The sequence below is a fragment of the Nymphaea colorata genome, chromosome 5 (genome assembly GCF_008831285.2).
Source record: "Nymphaea colorata isolate Beijing-Zhang1983 chromosome 5, ASM883128v2, whole genome shotgun sequence".
NCBI lineage: Eukaryota > Viridiplantae > Streptophyta > Magnoliopsida > Nymphaeales > Nymphaeaceae > Nymphaea > Nymphaea colorata.
Window position 1 is genome coordinate 545,894 of NC_045142.1, and position 26,321 is coordinate 572,214.

General features: G+C 39.4%; 2 protein-coding genes across 2 annotated transcripts; both read right to left on the reverse strand.

Moving 5' to 3' along the window:
- Positions 1-2,109: 2,109 nt before the first annotated feature.
- On the reverse strand, positions 2,110-4,233 carry LOC116253853 (uncharacterized). The gene is made up of 2 exons (XM_031628816.2): positions 4,091-4,233; positions 2,110-3,446 (listed from the first exon to the last, which is right to left on the reverse strand). Exon 2 carries the CDS (start codon positions 3,197-3,199, stop codon positions 2,228-2,230), a length of 972 nt encoding a protein of 323 aa, XP_031484676.1. The 5' UTR covers positions 3,200-3,446; positions 4,091-4,233; the 3' UTR covers positions 2,110-2,227.
- A 13,186-nt stretch (positions 4,234-17,419) lies between these two features.
- LOC116254754 (uncharacterized) lies at positions 17,420-21,354 on the reverse strand. The gene is made up of 3 exons (XM_031630313.2): positions 20,768-21,354; positions 19,753-19,920; positions 17,420-19,084 (listed from the first exon to the last, which is right to left on the reverse strand). Exons 1-3 carry the CDS (start codon positions 21,299-21,301, stop codon positions 17,420-17,422), a joined length of 2,367 nt encoding a protein of 788 aa, XP_031486173.1. The 5' UTR covers positions 21,302-21,354.
- Positions 21,355-26,321: the final 4,967 nt, after the last annotated feature.

The following is a 26,321-nucleotide window of genomic DNA, read 5'->3' on the forward strand; positions in this document are numbered from 1 at the left end:
ATTAAGCTGCCACTGCACGGCCACTTTGCAGCTTGAGCTTTCCCATGGTATTATTATTCTTGGAAGTAATTTTCCGTTAAAGTGATTTTTTTTTAAGACATTCTTGAAGCCATTGTGTCCCTTGGCACATCCTGCTAGGGATTAACTTAGTTTGCCTTTTGAAAAAAAGGAAAAACTTAGATTTGAATCTCTAAATTATGATTATGCTCATTTTTCTACTGAATTTACACCTGAAAGTAGGAGACCTGAAAACCTACTGGCAGCACTCTGAAACCTAAAAGAGGTGACTTTATAAGATGAAACGGTGGCGATATAACCTCTCCTACTTCAGACCATGTGGATAAATAGACGAGCTAAACCGCATGAACTCATTTTGGTTCAAGCAGTTAGTACACAATCCAACTGAAGCCCAGGAATCTGATGCAACAAAAAAATGAGGGCAAACTGTTTCTCATTTTTTTTTATGATCTTCTCAAGATCTTTTTATCCCAACTGTTTAACTTGTGATCAGAAAGTGAGATGCGTATGCATATTCCCAAAGGCCTCCTTCACAAGCAGACACCTTAACATAAATGAATAAGCAATGTTGATAAAGCGGAAGATAGTTTTCAGGTTTGGATTTGCTACTACTTCAGCACCAGCTCTAATTGATTTTTACTGCTCTTAATGATAAAGCAGAAGATAACTTTCAGGTCTTGAATATTTGCTACTGGGATTCCACTATTTTATCACCAGCTCTAATTGATTTATACTGCTCTTATCTTCACAAGATCATTCATGTTCTATTGATAAGATAGAGCCAGGCAGATGCTACCAGTTAGAAAGATCAACAGTTGTGTTACATCGTAGCTATTGTTACGCACCAAACAAGAAAAGTACTATCCAAGCCAAGGTGAATGCACTCAAATTGGTCTCCTGTTCGCAGCAGTAGGTAGATCATAGATGGAATCACAGGACAGCAGAAGTCTGGCACTAGAACCCCAACGTTGTTTTTGGCATCTGCATGATGCCTACGACCATTGAACCACAACTGCAAGCAACCAAGATCAAGTATCACCCACTCTAGATCAGCAACTGTTTCAGTCGTCTCTACAAAAACTGCTTCGAGCTGTAACCAGATGATCAGTAGCATCTACGATGTGTCTGGTGCACAAATCAAAGCAAATCTTACTTTAGATGAGTTTTAAAATGCCCTTGTGTTCTCTGCGTTTCCTAGCGATAGCAGCTGCATCCTATACAGATCATCCTTCATACGCTTCATTCCATTGCGATTTCTTCTAGTAAATGTGGCCTCCCAATGATGTATACATGCTGAATGATTAATCTTAGTCCAATTAGATGGAGAAGGCGTCCACTGCCTGGAAAACAACCTCGAACTATAGAATCACAATCATTCAACACTCACGGTTGATTCTTTTCTTCCTTGCCATTGAAAAGAAACAGTGTAATGTATAGAGAATGAGGTGAAATCAGACAAGACACATCGTGAACAATGGATGAATTGTAGAAAAAGAAAATAAAGATTTCATTCTAAACACCACAGACAAGCTACAGTGCTGCTTACTGCAACCTTTCTCTTCTAACACGAGAAACCTGATTGAAAGTTTCTTCCTAAACAGTCATATAGATTTCAGTTGTACAATATTTCTAAACATATTCCAGCAAAATATTTCTGACCAGGTATCAACATGTGGTTCGTGGACTATTTGAACCATGCACTTCTCTTCACCATTGCTACTATTGCTTTTTGTTGCAATGCTATTATTATTTCTTAAAATCTGCTAAAAGGGCATGTAACAAATGTGCTCTTAGCTTCTCTATCAAATCTCCTTCTGAAAAGCAACTCCATCCAAATCAATTAAATCTAATCCAACCTCATATTAACGAACATGTTTCTACCTTGCGAATTTGCTTTATACGAGCTATGCTCTTCCCCTACGCAAGCTCGCAATCATATGGTGAAGGATTTTTGAACAAAATTTGATAAGCAATCGTTTGATCTGCATTTTCTGGTTACAATTTAATTTTGTGGATGACCAATTTCACGTCAGCCAGTGTTTCTGACCACTAGTGTTTTTTTTTATTACTTATGAAACAAATTCCTCAATATATGAACAACGCTTAGAGACAGTGTATTTCATATTTTCAAGCATACACAAGATACATGTCTTGCAAGTAAAGTTGATTGCTGAAAATTTGATTGCCCGGAAGAGAAGTTGCAAAAATTTCATTTGCCCCGGCTCGCAAGAGAAAATGAATTCGCTTTCTTTGGCCGTGATTGCTTGATCTTCACCTTCACACTGACGCCATGATCTATAACAGATTGGAGCACAATCTGAAGCTTCCCTTCCAACTTCTCCCCCTTCCTCGGCGTATACACCACATTATGAATATCATCAGCAATGGCTCGCTGAGCCAGAACAGCTCCCACTGCAATGCAGGCGTTGGAGTCTCTCGTAGAGGCCAAATCACGCTTCATATCCTTAGAAATCGAGTGTGCAACGACGACCACCTTGCTTGTCACTCTGTGAACGACGCAAGCGCGGACGGAACTCTTCGAAATGAAGATATCCAAGCAAAACGGCTCCATGTAAGGGTCTGTCAATTGATTGTACGTCGGCTTTCTCTGTTTCTTCACCACCATTTCTTCCAATGGTGCCTCATCGTGAGTCCCCACTTCGGGCTTTTCCAGCAACTCCCTTCTTTCTCCTATTTGGAGATCAATGGCCTTCTCCTTTCTTCTCTTTCCTTTGTTTCTGCGGTGAAACTCCAAACGGTACTCCTCGAACTCGCGAGAGTCACGGTCGAGCTTGTAGAAGAGGCTGCCACGGAGACGCATGTCATCGATTTCGTCGAAGTCAGGATCTTTTCGCTCTTCCAGAGGGCAACTCCCATCAAGTCCCGTTCTTTCTCGATTGGAAGCTTCTCTAGAGAACTCGGCAACGCTGTAGGAGACGCTCCAAAGATCGGGATCCACTAGCTCGATGCAGAGATCTCGGGAATCGATGCCGCTGTTGGGGAGTAAAGGGGATAGGCTAGTCGTCGACGGAGAGATTGTGGGAATGGGAGGAGAGTGAAATGGTGGATTGGAGCGTTCGAACTTCCGGGGTTTTGAGGGGATAAAGGGGGTCTGAGAGAGGAAACGAGTGTTTTTCGGGCAGAGAAGACTAGTAGCTCGGCGGAGGAAGCATGCCACCATAGCGGGCTGCCTTCTTCTTGAAGAGAAATGGCCTGTTGCTGATCAGAGAAATGGTGAATACTGTTTTCAGCGTTTTCAAATCAATTCTTCCCTTTCTGTTTTACAGGGTTGTCAACTGAGAGTGGCACAAACATTTCATCATGCTTTGGCAGTTAAATATGCCACTTACACACAAGATTTGTTGATCTACTCGCGCATTACAGTTAATCCTGCTTCCACCATTTCCCACCAATTGATATCAACCAACCTTCAAGCTCCACAATTAAACATCAGAAACAAAAAAGAGAAAAAGCAACGGCAACCAAACTGTTTTTGAAGAAGAACAATCGCGACGTTACATGAAATATCCATCTATGAGGCAGAGACAGAACAGGTTCAAAGGGAAAAGTTGGGTGGAAAAAACAAAAAATTCTAATACTCCGCCACAACCACACAGAAAATTTTGGCTACCAAGACTCGCAAGGAACCCCAAAGGAAACAGAAAAACGTTAATTAAGACCACCCACAAGACAGTTCGTCATTCCGAGTTCCCTTCAAGGGTCAAAACCCTAAAAACGCCAACAATACGGAAAACGAGACACAGGAGAAGAACGCAAATCGGGGACAGAAAGGGTCATAGTCCGTCATTTCCCCACTTCTTCTAGCCCCTCAGCTGCACAAAAACCCAAAAAAAACACACCGAACGCCTTCCGACGAGTTGTTCGCACATCAGGCAAGCCTAGGATTCACATTCCATTCAATGAAAAGAACTCCATGGCAACAGGACACGGGAAGTTGAGAGCTAGGAGATGCTAAAACTGGAGATATAGGCATACCAAATAATCAATCGGCCACGAAGACCATGAGAGAGAGGGAGATGGGGAAGAGAGAGAGAGAGAGAGAGAAGAGCACCTTCGGTGTGTTGGCAGCCGCAAAACGGTGCCGACGATGCCGACGAGTACCATGGCGGTTAGCTGCCACTCTCTGCTGGTGAGAATGGCTTGGGGTAAGACACGATATTATTAATTGGATCAGATCGTTATTGGATCTCAATCAGGTTCTGTCTTTAAACCCCTTGCGGAAGTTTCATTGCCTTGACTATCCTTCGCTACCAGCGTATTCTAAGCGACACCAACTCCCCGTGGTCCAAGAAGAATTTCAGGCGCACCTCATGGTTCATGAAGGGTCTCATCGTGGCACGGAGCGCTGTTCAGACTCAGGTGTCTTGGAGGGTTGGTGATAAGTTTGGTAAACGAAGGATCCCTCATCGAAATTTCATCTGGTGCTACTCCGTTAGCTTCAAGAGAGGTTGGTTAATGCGATGTTGGAGAAGCTTTGGATGACCAGAAATGCTCGGCTTCATCAAGGAGAGCCGAACCAAGTTGAGCTCATTGCCAAAAACATATGGTCTACTTGCGGTGAGTGTTTTTTTTTTGCAAAGGATCAAAGAGGACTCCAGGGATCGCAGACAGCTGGAAGCGTGGACCGCGTGGTTATCTTCAGACTTCAGGTTATCTTTCAGACCTTTCTCCTTGCGTTTATGTGCCTCTAGTACAGTGCTAAGTAGGCAATCGATACTTATTATCAAACTTCATACTAAAGAAGATCCTGCCTTTCTTATGATACAGTCACAACCATCTTTATTTTTCCTGGCTTTGGCATTCTTGTGAAGTCTCAAGATCTTCATCTTCCCCATCTTAGATCACATTAGTTTTCCTGTTAATATACTACAGTGAATAAGAAAATATTCTTTCTTGCTAGGTGTGGTTTCGCTTTCCTCCAGTTGCTAAACTTAAAAAGAAACTGCCTACTTAACAACTACAATTGAACTACTCATGCTGAATCTTTTAAAAGCATTTGATGAGAAAAATAGTCTTAGAATACGTGTTCCTGCACGCATGCTCCAGGAACACCATGTACACTATGTTTTTTTCTTCTTCTTCTTTATTTTCTTTATCTTAACCCACTATTGAAGCACTGCTCGAGATCTAAATTTTCCTACCTGAAACATCCTTTACATGTGTCTTATTGTCTAGAGCATTGACGGTGCTCGGCGTCGGTTACTATATAATTTTTTACTCTGTTGTGGCAGCCCCAATGTCAGTAGAGTTCAAAATTGACAGTGTCACAGGAAAGAATATTTTCTTAAGTCATTATAGTATACTGCCAGGGAAATAAAAAACGATTTAAGATGAGGAAGATGAAGATCTTGAGAGTTGAGACTTCACAAGAATACTGAAGACAGGAAAAATTAGTGACTTTAACAAAGAAAAACCCAGATTGGAGATTATATGGTCATCTACAAGTGGAAATAGACTCAAGAAGGGCATTAGTTTATGCTACCAGAGGCACCTTGGGTACTAAAGACAACCTCGTTTAACTTGGATGTATCATATTGTATGTTATTGTTCTTGTAATTGGAAGTTATTGTTATCATTCAAAGAAAATACAACCTTGTCCTTGTCTTGATTGCCAGAAAATGGACTATCTCTCTCTCTCTCTCTCTCTCTCTATATATATATATATATATATATATATATATATATATATATATATCTCTATGATGAGACCATTATATTTAAATTTTCTATCTGCATTTCTTAATTGTATTAAACATCTATTGCAAAAGTGGAAGTTCGTGATGAACTCCTCTGCCGTCAAGTTCATCTGATTTGGCTAGTCGGATTCAGTTCCGTGATGCCACTTCTTCTTCTTCTTCACTCGGCAAGATGATGCAAACGGTGGTGAGGAGTTGCTGCCCATTAGCGGAGCCTTTTTTTTTTTGTAAGAGCATTCATTCAATATCTTTAATTTGTTTAGAACATTTATATGTATAAAAATCAAATATATCAAAATATTAACATAATATTAAACTAACTTTGTGAAGTTGGTGTGTGCAACTTCCACACCAGCCACCATGTGGCTCTGCCACTGGAACACTCTCTTCTTGATTTGGAGCCCAAAAGGCTGATAATTTGTAGTTGTAGGTGCGTTGATAATTTGTAGTTGTAGGTGCATGGTATCCGGAGTAGGGTTATGCCTACGAGAAAGAAAGTGCTACGTTTGGAAGAAACTGTTTGCAGGTTGTGTCATTAATGCATCAAAATTCAAAACTATATATATCATCCTATAGAAATGTTGAATAGATGAAAGCATGTTGGTGGATCATTCATGTGACAGTTCCTTCTGTTTAATTAAGTTTGCCGTTTTTCAGTCTGTGCTCATAAGACAAAAAGAGATTATTGTTGGGTTGCTTTAACAAGGGTGCCACATGTTCGGGGGAGTGAGTTGCGTGCAACATATATTCGCAGTAAGAGATGGTATATTTTGGTGATTTTTATTTTTGTCTTTACAAAAAGTTTTGCTTTTCAATGTGAACTGAGGGTATTTTGATCATTAACAGTCTTAATGAGGTTCCCACGTTCGGCCCCAACATGGCTTGTATCCAGCCTTTCTCAAGTGAGAGAGAGGGATTTAAGATGTTGTAAGACGCATGAAATATGTACTACTTATCAATGTGCGTCATCAAGCAGCATGTGCATCTCTTAGAGCAGTCCATACTTCATAAGAAGTTTCGAGTCCAATCACTTGAGAAGGACAGATTCAGACAAAATGATATAATCCAGCCTAAAAGTACTCATGACTACTTAGGTGAAACAAGTTCCTCAATCCATGAACGTCACTAATAGAGACGCTTTATTTCATACTTTGAAGCATGACATATTTTTCCCTAAAGTCGAGAAGACGATAAAGCTGCAAGTAAAATTGATTGAATATTTGCCTCCGTTGTCAAGAGAAAATGAGAAGTCGCTTTCTTGGGCCTCGACTATTTGAACTTCTTCTTCACACCGATGCCATGATCCATAACAGATTGGATCACAATATGAAGCTGCCCTTCCAGCTTTTCCCCCTTCCCCAGCGTATACACCACATTATGGCATGCATATGATCAGCAATGTCCTGCTGAGAACTAATCCCACTACAACGTAGGCATTGGAGTCCCTCGTAGAGGCTAAATCATGCTTCATACCCTTCGAAATTGAGTGCGTGAAGACGACCACCTTGCTTGCCATTTTGCGAGCGATGCAAGCGCAGATAAAGTTCTTCTAAATGAAGGTATCCAAGGAAAATAACTCCATGTAAGGGTCAATCAATTGATTGTAGGACGGCTTCCTCGGTTTCTTCACCATCAATATTTCTTCCAACAGTGCCCCATCTCGAGGTCCCACTCTGGGCTTCTCCACTTCTTCCCTTCTTTCTCTTATATTCTCGTATATGGGGATCGATGGCCGTCTCCTTTCTTCTCTTCCGCTGCAGGACTTGTTCCTGCAGTGAAACTCCAAGTGGTACTCCTCAAACTCGCGAGATTCACAATCGAGCTTGTAGAAGAGGCTGCCATGGAGATGCATGCATGCCTTTTGGGCTGGCGGTTTCATGGTTGTCTTGTCGGGCCTTTTGATTATTTGGCTCCGCTCTTCACCCCATGTCATGACTTTGGCTTGCTTCCTTCATGTTGACCACATTAATGTACCACAATCTCCAATCTCACAAAAATGGCAAAATGCCCATAAAAATGACCGAATGGCCTTAGGAAGGGCCTAAGCAGTAAACACTGAACTCTGGCTCCTCTTATGAGAGGGCAGCGTTGACTTTTCATCTTAAGGGTCGATTTGATCACTTCAGCACTCGAGCTCAGAGTTCAGCGCTCGGGCCGTCGACGACTCTCAATTGTATTAGTATGCCTGTAGCTTTGACTTGCACATGGATTGCCATTGGAGGGAATCAAATTATCCGCATCCATCTCATTAGGATATTGTACAATGAGTCCAGCAAAATCGGCCCCAGTGTGAAGCGTGAAAGAAAAATAGAGATTCTTAACGTTTTTCTTCATTTTTTTTTTTTAATATTTTGGGAGGAAGCCAATGTGGGTGAGAGGGACTTTGTGGCTCGCTCGCTCACCATAAAACTCCCTCGAATCATTCCCGCAACCCACAAGGTCTTGGGACAAAGTCACGGTTGCAAAGGTCGGGCTCCACAATGATTTGAACCATGGAGTAGCAGCCTACCAGCCACTGGTCCAACCAGTTATATCACATCGCTCAAGGCATACATTATTAAGAACTTCACTTGCAGAAGGATATATACAATTTAAGTGTGAAATGTTTTACTCATGAGGATTGACACGTTGAGGGAGAACAAGAAAAAAACATTAAATGAACAGATTTTTATTGTTTACTAGAAATCAAGAAAATATATACAACAATTTTTACAACGGTAAATAGTGAGCCCTCCTTTCTTCACGTGACAAAAGTTTCTAAAATAATTCTGATATTTGAGGCAAGTTGAGATGAACGTTGAAATGGGCATTGGATGAATAGCCGTTGAGGTATTTCCTTTAACACTCTCCCTTCAAACAGGTGTCAATCTTAGATTGACGACACCAAGTTTGAACAATAGATCATGAAAACCTTTTTTTCCTAATGCTTTAGTGAATAATTCTGTTAGTTGGTCTTTGCTTCAAATGTAGCATATGTGTATCGTCCCCTGAAGCCATTTTTCTCATACGATATGACAATCTAGTTCAATATGTTTTGTGCGCTCATGAAAAACTGGATTTGCAGCTATATGTAATGCTTTAGTGAATAAATCTGCTAGTTGACTAACTCCAAAGATTCCAACTTCATTAAAACCACAAACCAAGTAATGACTCAATAGATATCTTAACCATGTTATTTCGTATACCATATTAGCCATGGATCTGTATTCAGCTTCAGCAGAGGATCGTGACACTGTCTGTTGTTTCTTTGACTTCCAAGTTATGGGAACTGGCCCTAGAAATATGCAATAACCAGTGACAGATCGTCGCAATTAATGGCAGGTAGCCCAATCTGAATCACAAAATGTACTTAACTGCATATTATTCTCTTTACTCATTAGAATGCCTTGACCTGTATTCTTCTTGAGATATCGAATCACTCGAAATGCCGCCTGTAGGTGAGGTATGCGTGGTTGTTGCATGAACCTTCTTAGGACGTGCACAACATATTGTATATCTGGGCATGTAATGCTGAGATAGATTAGTCTTCCAATAAGCCGCTGATATTGTGTTGGGTCCTTGATTAGTCTCCATGATCTTCATCCAACCCATGCTTTTGTTTCATTGGCGTTTCTACTGGTTTTGCTTTCAAAAGACATGTTTCATGAATAATATCTACAACATATTTTTGTTGTGAGAGATATATACCTTTTGAAGAACAGACAATTTCAATTCCCAAAAAATATTTAGGTTTGCCTAAATCCTTCATGTGAATTTTTTTACATAGAAATGATTTGAAGTTATCAATTTCGTCCTGTACATTTCCTGCAATTATCAAATCATCAACGTATACCAGAATAGCAAGAAAGATTTTATCACGCTTGAATGTGAATAAAGAGTGATCAGCTTTAGATTGCATAAATCCATAATCTTCGAGAGCAGTTGAAAGCTTATGAAACCAATTTCTTGAAGATTGTTTTAAACCGTAAAGAGATTTATGTAATTTACATACCTGATTCTTCCCTTGTTTGACATACCCTTGAGGTATTTGCATGTAAACATCCTCATGTAGGTCGCCATGTAGAAAAGCATTATTGACGTCCATTTGGCACATGATCCAATCTTGATTAGCTGCTATAGTAAAAAGAGTACGTACCGTGACCATTTTTGCGACCAGAGCAAATGTTTCATTATAGTCCAATCCTTCTTATTGAGCGTATCCTTTGGCCACCAGCCTAGCCTTGTAACGTTCTATGGATCCATCTGATTTTAGTTTAATATTATAAACCCATTTGCACCCGATTGGCTTCGCCCCTATTGGAACTGATGTAATAGTCCAAGCCATGTTTTCTTGTAAGACACGAATCTCGCTATCCATGGCATCTCTCCATTCTTTATGTTGGGCTGCTTCTTCAAAGGTTTTTGGTTGAGACTTGAAAACGAGAGATGTGAGAAAGGCAAAATGATTACTGGAGAAGCGATGAAAAGAAATAAAATCTCTTATAGGATACCTCATTCCTTTTTGCTGACCTGATTTGGAGATGTCGTTGGTTGAGGGTGAGATAAGAAATGAACATTGGAAAACTTTTAACCAGACCGTAGGTTTTCTTACACGAGTAGATATCCTAGGTGAATCTGGATCTGGATCTGGATCAAACAAGGATAGGTTGGGTTCATTTGTATCTAAGCGCTCCTCATTTGTTTGTTCGACTTGTACATGTTGTTTTTGTGTAGGAGGCGAAATATTGGTTCCTAGGTCAATGTGTTCAAGATTAAGGGGGGTAGTAAGAGACATTTCATTCCTCGTACCTTGTGTGGGATAAATATGTAGATCATATGGAATGGGTAAAACAATACATTTTTCACCAAAATTTTTATTTTGAAAAAGGAAAACATTTTCATGAAAGATTACATCAAGACTAACAAGCACCTTATGTGTCTCAAGATCATACAATTTATAGGCTTTTTGTCCTTCAAGGTACCCAATGAAAATGCACTTAGTCGCTCTAGAATCAAATTTGTCTTTGTTTTGGTATGTGTTCGTGGCATAACACAATGATCCAAAAACTCTAAGATGTTTGATGTTTGGCTTTCTTCCAAATAATATTTCAAAAGGAGACTTTTCATTAAATTTTGATGATAGTATGCGATTTATTAGATAGGTGGCTGTCAAAACACATTCACCAAAAAAATGCAAAGGTAAATTAGATTTAAAACATAAGACCCTTGCAATTTCAAGAAAGTGGTGGTGTTTACGTTCCACTACACCATTTTGTTATGGAGTAGCCACACAACTATGTTGATGAGTGTACCTTGTTTTTGTAAAAAATCTTTCATTTCATATGAAAAAAATTCAGTCTCATTATCTGTTCGTAAAGATTTAATTTGACAATTAGACTGTGTTTTAATCAAAGTAAAAAATTTTTGATAAGGTGTAATGTTTCATATTTATGTTGCATTAAAAAAATCCAAGTGGCACGAGAGTAATCATCTACAATGCTAAGAAAATAATGTGCACCAGAAATAGTAGATTAAGCATAAGGACCCCAAATATCACAAAGAATTAAATCAAAATGATGCAAAGTAGATATTTTACTTAAACCAAACTTAAGTCGAGTTTGTTTTGCTCGATGTCAAGCATCACAAATATAATCATTATTCAAGTCAAAGTTTAAATCTAAATAATTGTTCACTAACTTTAAGCAAGAATGCGAAAGGTGACCTAATCTTTTATGCCAAAGTTCATGAGTAGAAACGGCAAGACAAGCTTGAACACATGTTGGTCTTTGTTGAAGAACATATAGTCCACCTTTCACCTCACCCTACCCAATCGTCATCTTCGATTCTAGGTCTTGAATAATACAATGACCAGGTAAAGGGGTTATTGAACAATTTAAACTTTTAGTTAGTTCGCTAATTGAAAGTAAATTAGCTTTAAAGGATGGAATGCATAAAACATCATTAGCTTCAAACGAAGGCAGTGATAGTTTACCCACCTGATGGACTGGAATTGTTTTTCCATTTGGTAATGTCACGAGAACATTGCATGATTTTAAGTTTTGAAGTATATTTTCATCAGCACATATATGTCGACTCGCTCCCGAGTCAATAATCCAAGTAAAAGATTGAGTGTTAATAGAACAAACATTACCTCCATGAGCTGCATTACTTGCAGAGTTTATATTGGTATGCTGGTTCTTCACCAAGGACAGCAATTTGTGATATTCTTCAAGTGTAAATACTAGAGCAAAACCTTTAGTATCTAATCCTCTACAACCTAGACCCCCAACACCATCAAAGGGAGTCGATTTTACATTTGAGATACATTAGCTGCAATATGCGGTTTAAAATTAGGATCATAAAATCGATGCCCTGGAGGGTACCCAATGAGTTTGAAACATTTTTCTTTAATATGTCCAATTCCTCGGCAATGGATACAAACAGGCTGATTTTGTCGTCCTCCTTTGTTTCTATATAATCCACCATGGTTAGCATCATGACTGATTTGTTTAACATGCTCACTTTGTTTGACTGGCAAGGCTGCAGTCCTTCCACTAGTTGAACCAAAAAACCCTACCTCACGCTGTTTTTCTTCTTGGAGGACCATCGCATAAACTTTGTTGACATTGGGAAGGGGATCAAGAAGTAAAATCTAGCCTCTAACAGCATTATAAGAATCATTGAGACCCATTAGGAATTTGATAACATGTTCCCTTTAGATTTGTTCCGAATACGATTTCATGGCCCCACAAGAACACATGGGAATGAGAGAATATGAACTAAGCTCGTCCCAAAGAGCTTTTAATTTGGTATAATATAATACAACAGTCATAGTATCTTGTTGTAGATGACTAATAGCACTCTAGATTTGATAGATCCGAGGGGCGAGACTTTGAGAAAATCGTTCTCGCAAATCTTCCCAGACCTTTCTAGCATTAGTCGAATAAATAACACTCTCTACAATATCTTTGTTGACTGAATTTAAGATCCAAGAAAGTATCATATTGTTGGACCGAACCCATAGATAATAGCTCGGATCATCCTTTTCTGGTTCCTTGATAGAACCATCAATGAAACCAATTTTATTTTTTGTTGAAAGAGCTATCAACATGGCTCTACTGCACGTCCCATAATTTTCCCCATTAAAATGTTGTGAAACCAAGACATTTCCAGGGTTGTCTGAATGGTGAATAAAGAAAGGGTTAGGCATCACATGGGACAGATCTGCGCCGCTGGGTTCAACATGGACGACATCATCCGCCTTTCGTCTATCACTGTTCTCATCAACTCCACATATCATTGTCTTCATTGCTCTGATACCATGTGAAATGCTTTACTCATGAGGATTGACACGTTGAGGGAGAACAAGAAAGAAACATTAAATGGAAAGATTTTTATTGTTTACTAAAAATCAAGAAAATATATACAGTAATTTTTACAACGGTAAGGAGTGACCCTCCTTAAAATAATTCTGATATTTGAGGCAAGTTGAGATGAACGTTGAAATGGGCGTTGGATGAATAGCCGTTGAGGTGCTTCCTTTAACATTAAGAGAGCAAGTAAAGACAAAAAGAACATGGTTTGCACCTTTAACATGGTTTACAAAACTACAGTTTCATCTTTAATGGGACACAAAGTTCATTACTTTCGAATATGCTTAGATTGCTTCTCAAGAAGGCTGTGTAACTCTGCATTATCCACCCAGTTTCGCAATACCACACAGTGGTGCTTGTCTGGTTGCTTTACTATATATCTAGAGATAAGAGGCTCAGGAGTCACTTAAGCCTCTATTCATTGAAGACAACTAGGAAAGAAGGAAGATTCTAAATAGAGAAAGCGAAAGCCAAACTTGTGTTGTATCGATCATAGTCATGTCATCCTCCAAAATGAGATTTTTCACAAAGTTCCATCAATAGAAAAGGCAAAGATTGCATAGTGTCACGCTTTTAAAGCAAGCTAAAGAGATTTCGAGATGTTTTCCCAAACTATGGTCTAGATTCATGTTGGTGACATCCATCCTAGACAAGGCAAGACTCAGATTTTCTTCTTTACTTAGATTCCAACTATAGTGATGGTCCCAGATCTGGCCGGCAATGTGCCTAGACATGAATGACTTCTTGCAAGAGCCATGCATGAACTAAAAAGAATCCCCGAAGGTGTTGGCACGATAGATGGTGTGGGGACTGGTAGGCATCAGTTTCCGTTCTCTATTGCAAAGTTGAAGCACAGGGGGAGAAGCCCTGAAGCGAGGAAAGTTTCAACCCTCACACGGTCCCACTCCCACTCATCTGAATGCATGAACCAAAATGAAATTTCTGCCTCAGCAATGAGAAATCTTCGAGCAGGCATGGCAGCAATCAGTTCTGCTTCTCTCAATCCAAAGCAAAAATGAAAGTGAAGTAAAGAGATCAGAGGATGAACTTGTTTAGTGCATGATGAGGCACGCAAGCTACAGTTCATCTGCAGTGATTCATGGCACGAAAATCTCTTTATGCAAAAGGTGAAAGGGCACTAGAAGACGAGAGAACATCAAACACAATAGTATCAATTGATAAGATCATGAAGTAGGTGATGAATACAAAGTTGGTGTATCATATAAAGAGGAAAGATGTGGCATGCTTGAACTTTGTCCGTACTTAGAATGCTGGACCCCACCCACAAATTTTTGTCAATCCGATCAGATTCTCACAAGAAACGTATGAAGGATGCCCAAGTGCAGATTTTAATATTGAAATACCTAACTTATTATAGACCAGTACATCCTTGTGTGCGTCTGTACGTGCACGCACACATGTGGATGTATTTCGAATGTATGCAAGTTTGGGTTAAGTAGAGATCCCTAGCAGTTTATTAGTAGATAAGTAATGTAGTAAATGTAATTCAAATACGTTTATCAAATGTCAAGAAACTAAATCAGGTCATTTATCTTTTTAGGAATGTTCATAGATAATGACGAATAGCATTCCACATCTTAAATTAAAAAAACCAGAATTCATTTAAATAAGGGCCAGCAGGAACCTTGGCCGACCCACTCAAAAAGTTTTCTTTTTTTTAAAAAAAAGTAAATGTAAATTTAAAAAATCATTTTATCTTATATAAAAATTTTGAAAAATTGTATTTCAGTTTCTGTTAAAATTTTGAAACTATAATTCGGCTTTTTCATGAAAAAATTCTAGCTCCACTCCTGCAGCTAAACTTAATGAATCATTCGTAGACTAATATGGTGTTGTACGTTCTTCATTCACTTTGATTGTTCACAACTAGGTTTCTATGCAATATTGATATAAGATGTGCAACACATATGGCAAGTCCTTTAGAGGGTGTTTGATTATTTTTGGATCGCATGGAAGGGGAATACCCAGTTCTCCTATTCCTTCAAATTATTGCAGTAATAGGCCCGAACACTTTGATAGGGATGCCAATTTAGATCCGACATCCGATCAGATTTGGACTCGGATTGAAGTAAATATTGATTGGATTGGTACAAATACAGTTTTAAATAAATGTCCTGTTTGGAGTCATATTCTGATTTTAATTTAGAAATTAGATTTAGATATGGTATGCTTTTTTTTCATCCAAATTCAAATATGAAATTGAATCAAATATATAGATCTCCAAAAAAATAGATATGGTAAAAGTGTATATTTGATTCGAGTCCGAAACCCTTTGACATCCCTACACCTTGAAGCACAAAGCGATGTTGTTTACATCAAGCAGGGCCGGCATAAGACAAAAACTTGGCACAGAATGTGAAGCTTCCATTAATGGCAGAATCCCGATATCCCCTTCAGTGGTGTGCACATGCCGCAGCCCACGCATTCTGCCATCCCACGCTTGTGCAAATGTGGGCCAACGCCAATCCCATGTTTGATGAAGATAGTTGATCACCAAAACGTGCTTAAAGCTTTTCTTTTAAAGTAGAGGTCGAGATCTGAAAACTGTTCTAGTTTAGATGATTACAGTATCACATCTGGACTAATATTTCAACATGCAGAAGTATGCAGATCCTAGTAGACAATCCGACAGTCAGTTCATTTCGCAAGTGCCTATATTTTATTTACAAATATAAAATAACATTTATATATTTTAAACTAACTCATGTCGACTACAGGGCCATGTTCATAAGATGAAGTGCACTCGACAATCAAGAAAGGATAGATCTCTTCCTTTTGCTTTCTGATCCTCCATATCAACTCAATTTGAGGATATATATACATATATATATATATAAGCCAACTAGGTAGATATTCAATATTATCTAAAAGCAAAGATAGTTGCCCTTTGTGTAAAACTACCACTAAGCTACTTTAGTTGCATTTAACTTGCAAGTGTCATTTGCTAAGAGTACAGATTTAAAGAGAAAAGGTGCCACTAACATTCCGTACAAGTAATTGCTGCGAGGAGCTCAAACTTGACATATGAAAATATTATCATGGAAAACATGATTAAAGATGCAGTGATCTATTGCTTGCTCATCAATTTAATAGTTAGATTTACGTAAATAAAAAAGGTGTAGAGTACCTAAGAGCGGAGCCAGCAAACTCTGGCTAAGGAGCATTATGTATAAAGTTTAAATTTTTTTAAGAAGCACCAATATATAAAAACGAGGAAAATTACTCACAAATATCAATAGGTCCGTGTGGGCAAGTGCCCACGCGTAACGCTTCCGTCGCTGCCGGTACCATAAGTACTCGATGGTACTACGGAGAAAAACGTCTAAGCTGCTGATGCTTTGTCATCACGCAGTTGTGTCGTTGACTGGAGCGGGGAGTAGCCGCACCTTTTTGTACATACATCATTTACGCTCCAAGGTGGAATCGGCACGGGCGAAGCTCAACTTGCGGATGAGCTTCGCCTTCATGATGCACGCTCTTGTCCTTGCTGCTATTCACTCACTCACTACTGTCTTCATCCACTATGTATGTCGATACGTACCCCACCAATGCCTTCTGGTAACATTTCTGCCCATGTATTTCCATTATATATATATATATATATAAGACTTAGATTTCTCCAACCAACAGCCCGAATGTGGTAAAATATGGATTTCTTTTTTTGAAAAACTTTAAAATGAAAAAAGAACGTGAAAATGAGTTTTTCACCTGTTTTTTACCTTTTCCTTTTCTCATTTTGTTCATTTTTTCGAGTTTTTTACTGCCAAACTGTTTTGTTGTTCATTTTTTAATTTTTATTTGTTGCAAATCTACTTTTGATGTTGTGTTATAATTAGTTTCTCACTCATTTTATTTTTTTAAAATTTACCGTGTCATATTTTTTTTTGTTTTTTTAAGCTCTCTACTTGAAAAAACCTCACCCTTTAAAACCAAACATTGACCTGCGTCAAGGTTGAATGAGAAGGACGAGCGTTTTCTTAAGGAAGATTTTTTTTAAAAAAAAATTGTTCTTGACTGTGCTTTTGCAGAAACACAACTAAAGGGGAGCTTGTAAAGCACAGATTTTAGTGTATGACCATACGCAAGAAGCCACGAAGAACGGGGTCCCTCTTGCAGGACTAGTGATCATTTGGTTGAGTACATACACGAGAAATACATATGCTACCTACATACATGATAGGCAAATATATTGAAGAATATACAACGGTTCAGTTGTCATCAGTTCATTCTAACTTGATGTAAGCAAGTTTCTAGGTTCTTGCAGGGGACACAAGACAAATGCAGTTAAAAATGGAACAGCATTATAACTCTTCAGGAAGATCTCACTCGCATCAGCATATGATAGATTTCCCACAAATTCACATGAGCTAAAGGGTTCTCATTTTGAAGAATTTCTTGAATTCCACACTCGATTTTCTTGGATTCCTTCATGACGTTTGCAAGGCAAAACCCCATAGCACCAAGGCCCAAAACCATTTGGACCCTCATCTCCTTCATGCCCTCAACATGCGCCACTGCTTCTCCCATATGCCTAACAAATGACTCAATAACCTTGTCTACCACATCCCCATCAACAATGTCGACCCCTCCTGCCTCAGGATCACCCCCTTCATTCTTCTTCATGTACTCTTCACTCAACCCCTTCAAAGACTTGACCTGAAGGACTTCCTGAAAGCAAATCAAATACGAACTGATACAGTCTTTAAATTCTTCAAGGTCTTCGCTTAGGGCCTCGTACATCTCAAATGCTTGAGGAAGAGAGTTAATTGTATCAACCAAGAAGTCTAAAAGCTCAATAATGGTAGATAATGACCCTAAAACCTGGCTATAGCTAGCATGAGGGAATGGAACAAACCAAAAGTCTGGCTCAGTCTTCGCTTCTTCAATCAAATTCTTGAGCTCAGAAGAGTTCGTCCTCAGTCTCCTTCCTGCTTCTTTCATCTCTGGAAAGCTTAGGCATGGTATGTCGGTGCAACCAATCAATGAGATACAGTCACTGATATCTGTTAATGTTCCTAAGAGTTTCTCTCTTGCTAGAGTTGAAGCCCTCCTTGGAAGGAATATAAGTTCAACAAGGATGCAGCAAAGTATACCCACAAAAGTTTCTGTGATTCTCTCAATGGCAAATTGAGAAGGTGAACCGTAGTCTCTTCTTCCTAGAATTACTACTGCTCCGATGAACGCGGTCAAGCCTCCTACATAGCCATACATTTCACTCTGCCTTATGAAGCTAGTGAAAACCACCCACGGTATCAATGCTATGTACCTCATGTACACAAACTTCTGTGTGAAAAAACATCCTAAAACCCCATAAACAGAGCCCAGAACTGTGCCCTGTGTCCTTATGTTGGCCATCTTGAACGTGGGTTCTCTTTGTGACGCAATGGAGAGAGCAACAGCAAGTCCTCCCCAGTACCCATTGTCATCGGTGAAGAGAATCCCGAAAAGAACAGAGAGTCCTAAGGATATTGAGCACTTTACAGCCATTAACAGGCTCTCGGTGTCGATCTTTAGAGACCAAGTACCTTTTTCTTTCTTCATTGGTGTCCCTTTCTTGGGCACGTCAGTAGTTTTCTCCTGTTCTTTCTGGGGCAGCACTATGCCTTCGTAGAGATTCTTCATGCAAAAGAGGAAGAAGATGGGAGGCAAATCCCTGGAAGATGTTGGTGCCACCGCTTCTAGTGCTTCAAAGCGCATCTCTGGAGGCTGGCTGTCGTTGTCATACACTTGTCTCGAATCTTTATGTGCTGAACCCATAATTGTTTCTATTGAGTGCCCAATTCTTTCCGCCATGGCACTTGAAAGATCCTTGATTTCTTTGTCTCCCATTGATCCGTTTGTGGGGAATGAAGGGCAACAGCTCAATGCAATCTCCATTCCTTTTATGGGTTTCTCAAGCGAGAGAAATTTCTCCAGTAAGGCTTTAAAATTGGGCGTCAAGCAGCCAACAAGAGGCTTCTCCCAACCAATAATTGCCTGTATCCAAAACCAGAACGAGAGTTTAGACAAAGTGCTTCTTAGTATTCCTTCTAATCCATTTTTCTTAGGTACCATTCTAGGCCCTTCAAGTGTCACTGTTTGAATTTTTAATCTTGAATTACTTTCCTATTGTTTATCCACATCTTGGATTGTCCTCGTTTTAAAGAAAATTTTGAACCTTTGGTCGCCAATTTTAGTATAAAGTGAGCAATTCAATTTTCACCTCTGCAGAAAACATATGTTGTCATTGGACATCCAATATTTATCATCTAGCGAGTGATTAACGAACTATACATCTAGCTACTTAAATCAGACAAGAAGCACCAGCAACTATTTTGCGAAGACCTAAATAAAGAAAAGGGTCCAGAGAGAGAGAGAGAGAGAGAGAGAGCTCATGCTTTTCAAAACTTAAGCGCGGTGATCTCCATGAACCTAAGGATCGATTATAGGATTTGGCTTAGAACTTATGGTCCGCAGAATTTCATAAATTTCATTGGGAGAGAGTATCTCTTAATCATCAGGAACGCATGATCCAAGTCAAATGTACAAGTAGATGGACATGACATTTGGGTTCTTGCCATTTCACCAAGAAATATGAGTTCCACTTAGAGAGCTTCAAGACGAATATATAAATATTTGATCAAACAACAGTTAGTGTTCAGTACCTGTTTATCCCTCACAGTGGTGATAAGATGAGCTCTGACATCTCCAAGTGTTCTGGCTTGGGAAAGAGAGGCAATTGAAGAAGAAATGCTTTCAGCAGAGTACGCACTTGCCAGCAGATTCAGCATACTGGAGGAGATTTCTCCTATTAACTGAATCTTCTCCTTAATCTGCATTAGTAAAGACAAAGGCTGATTAGACAAGGAACTTTACTCTTTTTCTACAAGACTGAGGTCACCACCGTTGTTTATATATTGTGACGTCACTTAGCCCTCTTGTGCACACCCTTACATGAGTCACAACTCACTGTGGAATCATGTACGCTAGCAAGTAGCATCAGTTATAAATATAGCTAGATCCTTCTCTCTAGTTCATAATATGTATACCTGGAGCCGAGTTAAGATTTTAAGTTGTTTTGGGCTAATCTAATGGCATGAACGTGGTCAGCATGATCCATGACATAGAGATAAACCTTTTGGTTGTTTTTGTGATCAAGCAGGTGTTTTTTTTTTTTTTCTTTCTTTGGAGAATACTGATTCTGACCCTTTTTCATCCATTGATTTTAGATTCATGTCAAGGAAACCTCGATATGTGTTCCAGCCATACAAAATTTCTTTGCTAAACAAACCCTAATACCATATTTATGTGTTCCAGCCATGCAGTTTCAGTTTTAATGGTGTAACGCATAATTGGCAAACTCGCGAAGCTGGCTGAGGAATCGCTCGAGTCAAGTTGGATCGCTAAAAAATCCAACCACGAGTTAAGTTGGCCCGACTCACCCCTAACTCAGTTTGATTTGGCCTACTCGGCCGTGACTTGTCTGATCAGCTACAGTCATTTACATTAAGGCTATTTTAAAACTCGACCAAGTTGACTAGTCAACTCATTGTCCCGGTCATCTGCTGATCTGAGACTCAGTCACGGGTTTGCCAACTATAATGTAAAGTTGGTCTAGTATTCACAGAAACAGAGTAGAAATTTAAGATTCAAAGAGGCAAAGAAACTCAATATGCACACCTTATGACAGGCTAGCCTAGGCACAGGCACAAGTAATGCGAGAACTGAAGCAGCTGCTCCAATGGCTGTGCTCAATGCAGCATGCAAAGGGTAGACACGGGCATCAATGCCATTTCCTCTACGCATAAAAGCAGCAACATATACAATGACGATCTGCCCAAGTGCCACCCTTTTGGTCACAATGTGTGTGGACTTTGGGAATGAGACGAGGAAGCCACTAACTGTGACTGCTAGGGTGATGGTCCAGGCCGAGAGGCTCGACGGCCCCATCACCCACAAGATGAGCAAGGCAGGGCAGGCGCCTTGGACTACGCCATACAGGGCCAGCGCTGCGCCCTGCATGGCCTCACCCAGGCAAGCCTCGCCGATGATGAGTGTGGCTGTCAAGTATGCAAATGCTTGGAAGTCCATTGGCCGGTGGAGCCGCGCATTGTAGTACTCAATAGCAAAGCCTACCATGATACATGCCCAGCCGGTCCGGAAGGCACAGCCAATCCGGGACTGCCACACGACCCATGCATACCCTTGTGCCATTTGCTTCTTCTGCTTCAATCCCTCTTCCTCCAAACAATTAATAAGAAAGAGGAAGCAAGTGTGCCTATATTCTGCAATCTCATCTCACCAAGTTCAGTTTTTATACTCAATAGAAGTTGGCAAAGCAAAGGCAAAAACGAGTACTTAAACATTGGCTGACTTCGCCGCGTGTGTCACGCGTGGGTCCTAGCAGGCCAATTGCTTGACTCATGGTGTGCATGAGGCTGGCTAGAAGCTTATTCTTCTGTGATTTGAAAATGATTCCCGATGAGAATATAAGACACAATTATGGAGAATGTAAGAGAATAGCACATCAATCATGCTAGAGTAGGGTAGTGGCAGCAAGGCACACAAATAGATGCTTAATCTCTCTTTCTGTACTTAATGAAAGGGAAAGGACTCTCAAGGCGACAAAGCCGTCGGACACAAGTGTGTGGCTCTTCGGTGGCATGTGCTGAAAATCCATGGTCCCGGCCCTACTTGTGCCCAAATCTTTGTTGTTATGAGGGCCACCATGAGCATCACTTGTACAATGATCAAGTTTGAATTCCTTGGGGAATAATAGTTCATAAATGGCATGATGCTTCTCAGTTGCACTAACATGAGAAAGCTAAATCATGAACAACTGCCACATTTATATGTTTATCTTGTCTGAAGATCGAAGAATAGTCAAAAGGTAATGCATAATGCAGGGCTGTAAATTCTCATCTTGAAATTGTTGGTCACACTTCAATCGGCATAAAAACTCCCGAATTTCATCATCCATATTCCCCGATTATGCTTTTTATCAAACCTGTAATTCTCTTGTTATCGTTTTCAAGAATCACAGACAAAGCACAACATCACCCTTAACAATTCAACTTGTATCTCCATATGACTGCAATGGCAGCCATGGGTGGATGTCTAATCCCGGGAACAAAAGTGCAGTTCTTTCACATAATTGGTCGAACAGGATAAAGTGACTACTGTTTGAGATAAAATATATCAGGTCAGCAAATGCTGAAGTGGATAATGAATCCAAAGTTGGTTCAACCAATTAAGGAATGGAAGAATGTGGAGAAGAGACCAAACTGAACTTTGGCCCTAGTTGGAATATATTTGGGTCCACCCACTAAGTCTTCCTCCTTTTCACTTGCGCAAGCAAAGCACAGTCTCCAAACCAGGCTATTGCCAAGAGGGTTCCCAGAACTTACCTAATTCGAAGGTAGGTCCCACTTAGCTTTGTTTCCATGCGTGTGTGTGTGGGGGGGTACATGCTTGTGCGCGTGCGCAGACATGCGAAGATATGATAGGAAATAGATCTTCCATCAGTGGTGGATCTTGTTGCAATTATATAAGAGGAACTGATGTCTGCCATTCCATATATGTCTTGTAAGATGTTTTTTTTTCTTTTTTTTCCTTACTGTTGTAAGAGGCTGTTTGATGAACCTTAAATATGTATGATATCAAAACTTGTGTAGGATAAATTAACTTGGAAGTTTGCTTTAGATCGCCTGTTGATTCTTACATTCAAAAAACTGAGGCTCTTAAGTCCAATTTTAAGAGACTTGTTTGATAACTTCAGTTCCTAGAGTTCTGGTGATCGCAGTGCTATGATCCTTAACAAGGACCTTAGACCATTTGTTTGGAAGATGAATAGACTACAACATTGATATATACTCTTTGAATCTTTAATCCGATATGGATCTGAAGTCAGTCATCACCTCCTATCCCCTTTCCCCCATTCTTCTGATAGAGATCTACAGGTTTGGGGACAATAGAGGTCTTAAATTCGAATTTCAGGTGGATTCCATTTCAGATCAAACCTCAGATCGTGGACCTATGTGATGAACGGCCCCCCTGAAGATGTGTTTACCACCTCTGGACTTAGTGGAGATCTAGTAAATGCATCTGAAAAGAAAATTCCTTGACATAAAACTTGGATTAGGTAGACTACAGTAATAGACAAGCTAGTGAACCTTCCACCAGTCATCTGAGGGAGTTGCTTATTAAATCAGTGATATCTTGGTCTTGGAACTCTTTCTCCTTCAACAAAATCCCAAACTTGGCTCCAACCATGGACTCCAAATCACATGAAATTAAAGAAAAAATTGAAATTTCTTGGACGCTGAACTTTTCCCGTGAAAATTTTACTCCAGCCAAACAAGATCATTGAATCAAGTTTTATGGGCTACCAAGTTATTATTATTATTATTATTTGCTAACAGAATGAAGAAATTTTTCTTGAGGCAGGAACTTAGCATATTGAAACTGCGAGTGCCCACAGAACATATAAAACTCCAAGGCAGAAGCTTCTCATCACCCTTCCAGTAACTAGTTGGAGGTCAACTCATTCAATGATATTCAGAACTTGTAGTTCCTTCAACATTGGCAGTTGAGCAGTGTTCTTCAACTCAGAGAGGGAGCTGTGTGCTGTACTAAGATCTGCGCCTTTGTTTTCTATAATTGCAGGAAATATGTGTGCCAATATCAGTACAGTAAGGAGAAAGACAACAAAAGGCAAGTAACGTGCAGCATCTTGTGGGATTTGGAATAACTTTTTAGAGAAAGAAGCACGCACCATGGCACTAGAGTTGGTCCAAGCCCGTCCTTTCTAGCTTATGAGTCAGTCGTGCATTAAAAAAGCAAGAATCAAAAATACATTTAAAGTAGAGAGTAATTAAGAACATACCTACTTTTCTATGTATTGTCAAAGGCACACACGGCCCGTTATTATTATATTTTTAACCTTTTTCAAATTATATGTCATTTTTCCCAGACATGGTTTCCATCCAAACAACATTAAAAAAAAAAAAGTGTGTGCTTGGGTGACCTTTAGATTCATTTTGGAGGCAAAATGCCATTTGTTCTACCTCAAACACAGGAGTTTAAGATGTGTTTGGGTGACCGGTCAAAGCTCCGACCGAACTGTTCTAAATAATTGGATATGAAAAAAATTATAACAGCTGATTAAGAAATTAGATCGTATTTGAATTTAAGAAATAACATCCGATTAGATTCAGATATAAACAAATATTTAATCGGATTCGGATTCCGATAGAATTTAGTTGTAAATAAAATCATACACTTAATACTCTTACATTTTGAAATTTGGCCATATTCAGTTAAAGATTGGATTCTTTAAGTTCCCACAGGAAAGTTCAACCTTTGCTAAACAAACAAAAAAAACGAGTACATGCTTAAGCTTCCAAGATTTAGCCTTCTAGATATCGTAGCGTGCTCCACAACTCAACTGCGACAATGAAAAGCCTTTTGAACTTGTGAAATTATTTTTGTTATCTCGTCAACTCATAATGCGGAACTTCTCCATTTTTCAACGGTTGATTAGCTTAGCATATCTTCCGTACATCATCCTCTTGTAAGGACATTAATTAGAAAGAGTGAGAATAGAAGCTGGCCTCAGCCATGTGCAGTCACCAAGAAATTATGAAAAGTTGGGAGAAGTTAGTGGGTTTACTTGATAAAAGTATGCGCGTCATCTTCTTCTAATCAACACAGATAGCTACTTAACGAATGTGATTGAGAACCTGATTGCATTCTCGAGTATGATCGCATTAGAAGAAACATAAATCATGAGTGTTGGGGTTGACAAATGAAAACTGGTGCAGTGATGTGATTGTTCTCTAACGAACACCAAGAGAGAAAGACAGAGAGAACGTCTGATTCATGAGTAAAAGGATCATCATGCTTTATGTACGTGCTTAATGAGAAAATATGAAGTACTACATTAATTAGAGTTGATGGTTGAAATATAGCTCAGTTTTTAGAAATTGATTTAAGCATATATATGTATGTGTCTGTGGAGATTGGGGGGAGAGAGAGAGAACCAATCTCAAATACATGATATCCAAGACACATTCTAGAATCTACAGTAACTTAAGCTTACGTTAAGTCACAGATAAGAAAATCAGTCATTCTCTTCAGGAGAACTGAAGAAATCAATTGACAGGTTAGGCTGGACAAGCCAACTCTTTAAGTTGGTCTTTCTTCCATCGCCGTATGATGGATCTCCCACAAATTCACATGGTTCTGTCTCTGAAGAATTTCCTGCATCGCACACTCAATTTTCTTGGATTCCTTCATAGTGCTTCTCCCATAATGCGCAACAAATGATTAAACAGACCCTATCTATACCTGAATTGGAGTTAATGGGGGCTTCAGAGTGCCAAGTCTCTATATTGCAAACATACGAGAGACCGAATTATAGTGTGGTCGGGGCGACCATGAATGAGGATGAGAGAGGCGACCATTAATAGCCGGTCAAATTATAATTATTTTTCATCCTTTTGCCGGATTTTCATAATGGGTTAAAGGGGCTGCTCAGCCTCACCCCTCTTTGGGGACTAAGAGCCAAGCTTTTCTTTTGCACACTTCTCAAAAAGTTTGAATTACTTTAAATCTACACGTTATTCTATGTTAAGCATTCGTGGACATTTAGGCTCGTATAAATATTTGTTTAAAATATTTAATAATCAGCGACCGGAGGTCCGGAACGAGTGCCGGGTAACTCACGGAACGGGTACCGGGCAATGAGTATACCCGATTAGTAACAAGCCGGTTATCAGTCATAGTGATTACGTAATCGGGCCCATCGAACCCGTATGTAATTCCCCTGGTCCGGCTGAGCTCTAATGTCCCCATGATCGAGGGGAGAGACAGGGATGGAGAAATTTTAGAAAAAAAAAACACAAAAGAGGGTTGTTAAATTTTATATATATATATATATATATATATATATATATATATATATATATATATATATAGAGAGAGAGAGAGAGAGAGAGAGAGAGATCATTGTCAAAAGTAGGCACCAAACTTCTTGTCCTTGACAGAACAAAACGGATGTCAAGAAAGCAAAAGTCGAGCACTGAACTTCTGTTCCTTAAAGAAAAGAAAGTAAAAGTCGGCACTGAACTTCTGTTCATGAACTTGACAGAACAAAAAGGAGGCTGCCCTGACTCATTTCCTTCGTTTAAAAATAGGTTGAGTTCTTAAATACATGGCATCCAAGGTATATTCA